Source organism: Haliaeetus leucocephalus, unplaced genomic scaffold, assembly GCF_000737465.1.
Source record: "Haliaeetus leucocephalus isolate CR32 unplaced genomic scaffold, Haliaeetus_leucocephalus-4.0 Scaffold186, whole genome shotgun sequence".
Taxonomy (NCBI): Eukaryota; Metazoa; Chordata; class Aves; order Accipitriformes; family Accipitridae; genus Haliaeetus; species Haliaeetus leucocephalus.
Genome location: NW_010972622.1, coordinates 915,437 through 917,660, shown reverse-complemented (window position 1 = coordinate 917,660; position 2,224 = coordinate 915,437). Strand labels below are relative to the sequence as shown.

Sequence of the window (2,224 nt, the reverse complement as noted above, 5' to 3'; positions counted from 1 at the left end):
GCCCTCCTAACTTCCCCCCCTCACCCTCTGCCCTCAGGCGAGGACAGGACCAGTGACCCCCAGTACGCCCAGCAGGTCCAAGCTCTCCAGGCCAAGCTGCAGATCCTGGACCGGCAGCGGCGGGGGAGAGGGGGCCGGGGCTGGGTTGGGGGGGCCGCGGCCACCCCACACCCCCTGCTCAGGCGTGCGTCTCCCCCCAGGAGGTGCTGGCTCAGATGCAGCAGCTTCTGGGTCGCAGCGAGACCCTGCGGGACTTCCTGCAGCAGGAGCTGGGGGCTTGGCGGGAGCGGCAGCAGCGTGCCTGCCTGGGGGCCCCCACCGACACCCGCCTGCACCTGCTGGAGACCTGGTAGGGCCGGGATGGGAGGGGGACGAGGTGGGGGGCCATGGCCGGCCCCCACTGAGCCCCACGGCACCCATAGGTTCACAGAGCTGGGCCAGGGGCTCTTCCAGCTGCTGCAGCTGCTGCGGGCACTGGGGGACCTGCGGCAGAAGGTGACCTATGAGAGGGACCCGCTGAAGGCAGAGACCCCCCTCCTGGAGCGGCGGCTGCGGGAGCTGCTCTCCTACCTGCTGCAGAGGTGGGGGAGGCCATGGGGGGGGCCTAGGGGGCCTGGGGCTGGGGCAGCCCTGACCCTCCTGGTGCCCCCAGTGCCTTCGTGGTGGAGCAGCAGCCCAGCATGCCCAACGCCTACAAGCGCCCGCTGGTGCTGCGCACGGCCACCAAGTTCTCGGCCCGCGCCCGCCTGCTCGTCCGCCTCCACGACCGCAACCACCGCATGGAGGCCAAGATCCACATCGACAGGTTGGGACCCGCGGGGGTGCACCCCCCTGCCCGGCCGCGGGGGTCCCAGGGTCCCACTCCTCGTTGATGTCCTGTTGTCTCTTGCAGGGACCCCCCCAAGATAAAAGGGTGAGAGCCGAGTGAACACTGGACGCGGCAGGCAGGGCCATGGCCCCCCTGGGGGTCCTGGCCTCCCACCCGCGGCCTCTCTCTGCCCCGCAGGTTTCGCAAGTTCAACATCCTGACCTCAAGCAGCAAAACCCTCCTGGCAGGGGACAGTCCCCAGGACGGGCTGGTCTGCGACTTCCAGTACCTCGTAGGTGCCCCCCTGCCTGGAACCCTGGGTCCTCCATGGGGTGGGGGAGCGGGGCAAGGACCCAGCCCCAGCCCCAGACTGACTCTCTCCTGCCCTGCAGACGCTGAAGGAGCAGAAGGACAGCAGGTCAGGCAAGGGCAGCAAAGGCACCGGTGAGGTGAGTGCGGGGCTGGGGGCCATGGGGGCATGGAGACGGCTGGTGCCACACGGTGCCCACAGTGCAATCTCTGTGCAGGGTCCCCTGGTCGTGACAGAGGAGCTGCACCTCATCACCTTCACGCTGGCGTACGCCTACTGCGGGCTGGAGCTGGAGCTGGAGGTGAGGGCTGGAGACTTTGGGGGAGGCTGGGGGGGGGGCTGGGGTCTGCCAGCCTGACGCCCTCTCCCCCCACAGACCTCCACGCTGCCCTTCGTCATCATCTCCAACAACAACCAGCTCTCCAGCGCCTGGGCCTCCATCCTCTGGTTCAACATGCTCAGCAGCGACCCTAAGGTGAGTGGGACCCCTCCCCAGCCCTGCACCACTCCCCACTGCACCCAGCCCTGCCATCTCTGCTCCCATCTCCCCTTCCCTGGTCCTAGTCTCCTGTTCCCATCCGTGCTCATTGCCCAGTCTCCGTCCCTGTGTCCTGTGCCTGTCCCTTCTCCTGTCCCCAGCCCCTGCCCTGTCCCATCCCCATCCCCTGGTCCCTTCCTGTCCCTGTCCCTGTCCCCTGCCCTGGTGCATGTCCCTGGCTCTTGCCATGCATCCCCGGCCCCGCTCACCCTGTCTCCCACAGGAGCAGCAGTTTTTCTCCGCGCCGCCCCTGGCACCCTGGCCCCGGCTGGCCGAGGTGCTGAGCTGGCAGTTTGAGAGCGTGGCTGAGCGGGGCCTGAGCAAGGACCACCTCCTCATGCTGGCCGAGAAGCTCTTCGGTAAGGCTGGGTGCCAGCCCCAAGCCTCCTGGGGCTGGGACGGGGGCCGTGCTGCCCCCCCTCACCCTGCTCTTGCCTCAAAGGCTCAAAGCCATCTGTGGAGAGCACCCTGGCCTGGCCCAAGTTCTCCAAGGTGAGCGGTGCCTGTCTCCCCTGTTGCCCCGTCCACCCGTGGCCCCATGGCACCATCCCCCACCCTGGTCCCCACT

General features: G+C 68.6%; 1 protein-coding gene across 1 annotated transcript in view; it reads left to right on the top strand.

Moving 5' to 3' along the window:
* The window catches only part of STAT2 (signal transducer and activator of transcription 2, 113kDa), a 5,707-nt gene that overhangs the window by 1,733 nt on the left and 1,750 nt on the right, over positions 1–2,224 (top strand). The window contains exons 8-17 of the mRNA XM_010565186.1: positions 38–123; positions 201–349; positions 423–581; positions 653–805; positions 893–913; positions 1,007–1,100; positions 1,201–1,257; positions 1,336–1,419; positions 1,495–1,593; positions 1,880–2,148. Coding sequence (XP_010563488.1) covers positions 38–123; positions 201–349; positions 423–581; positions 653–805; positions 893–913; positions 1,007–1,100; positions 1,201–1,257; positions 1,336–1,419; positions 1,495–1,593; positions 1,880–2,148 — 1,171 coding nt within the window. The remainder of the gene's footprint in view (positions 1–37; positions 124–200; positions 350–422; positions 582–652; positions 806–892; positions 914–1,006; positions 1,101–1,200; positions 1,258–1,335; positions 1,420–1,494; positions 1,594–1,879; positions 2,149–2,224) is intronic.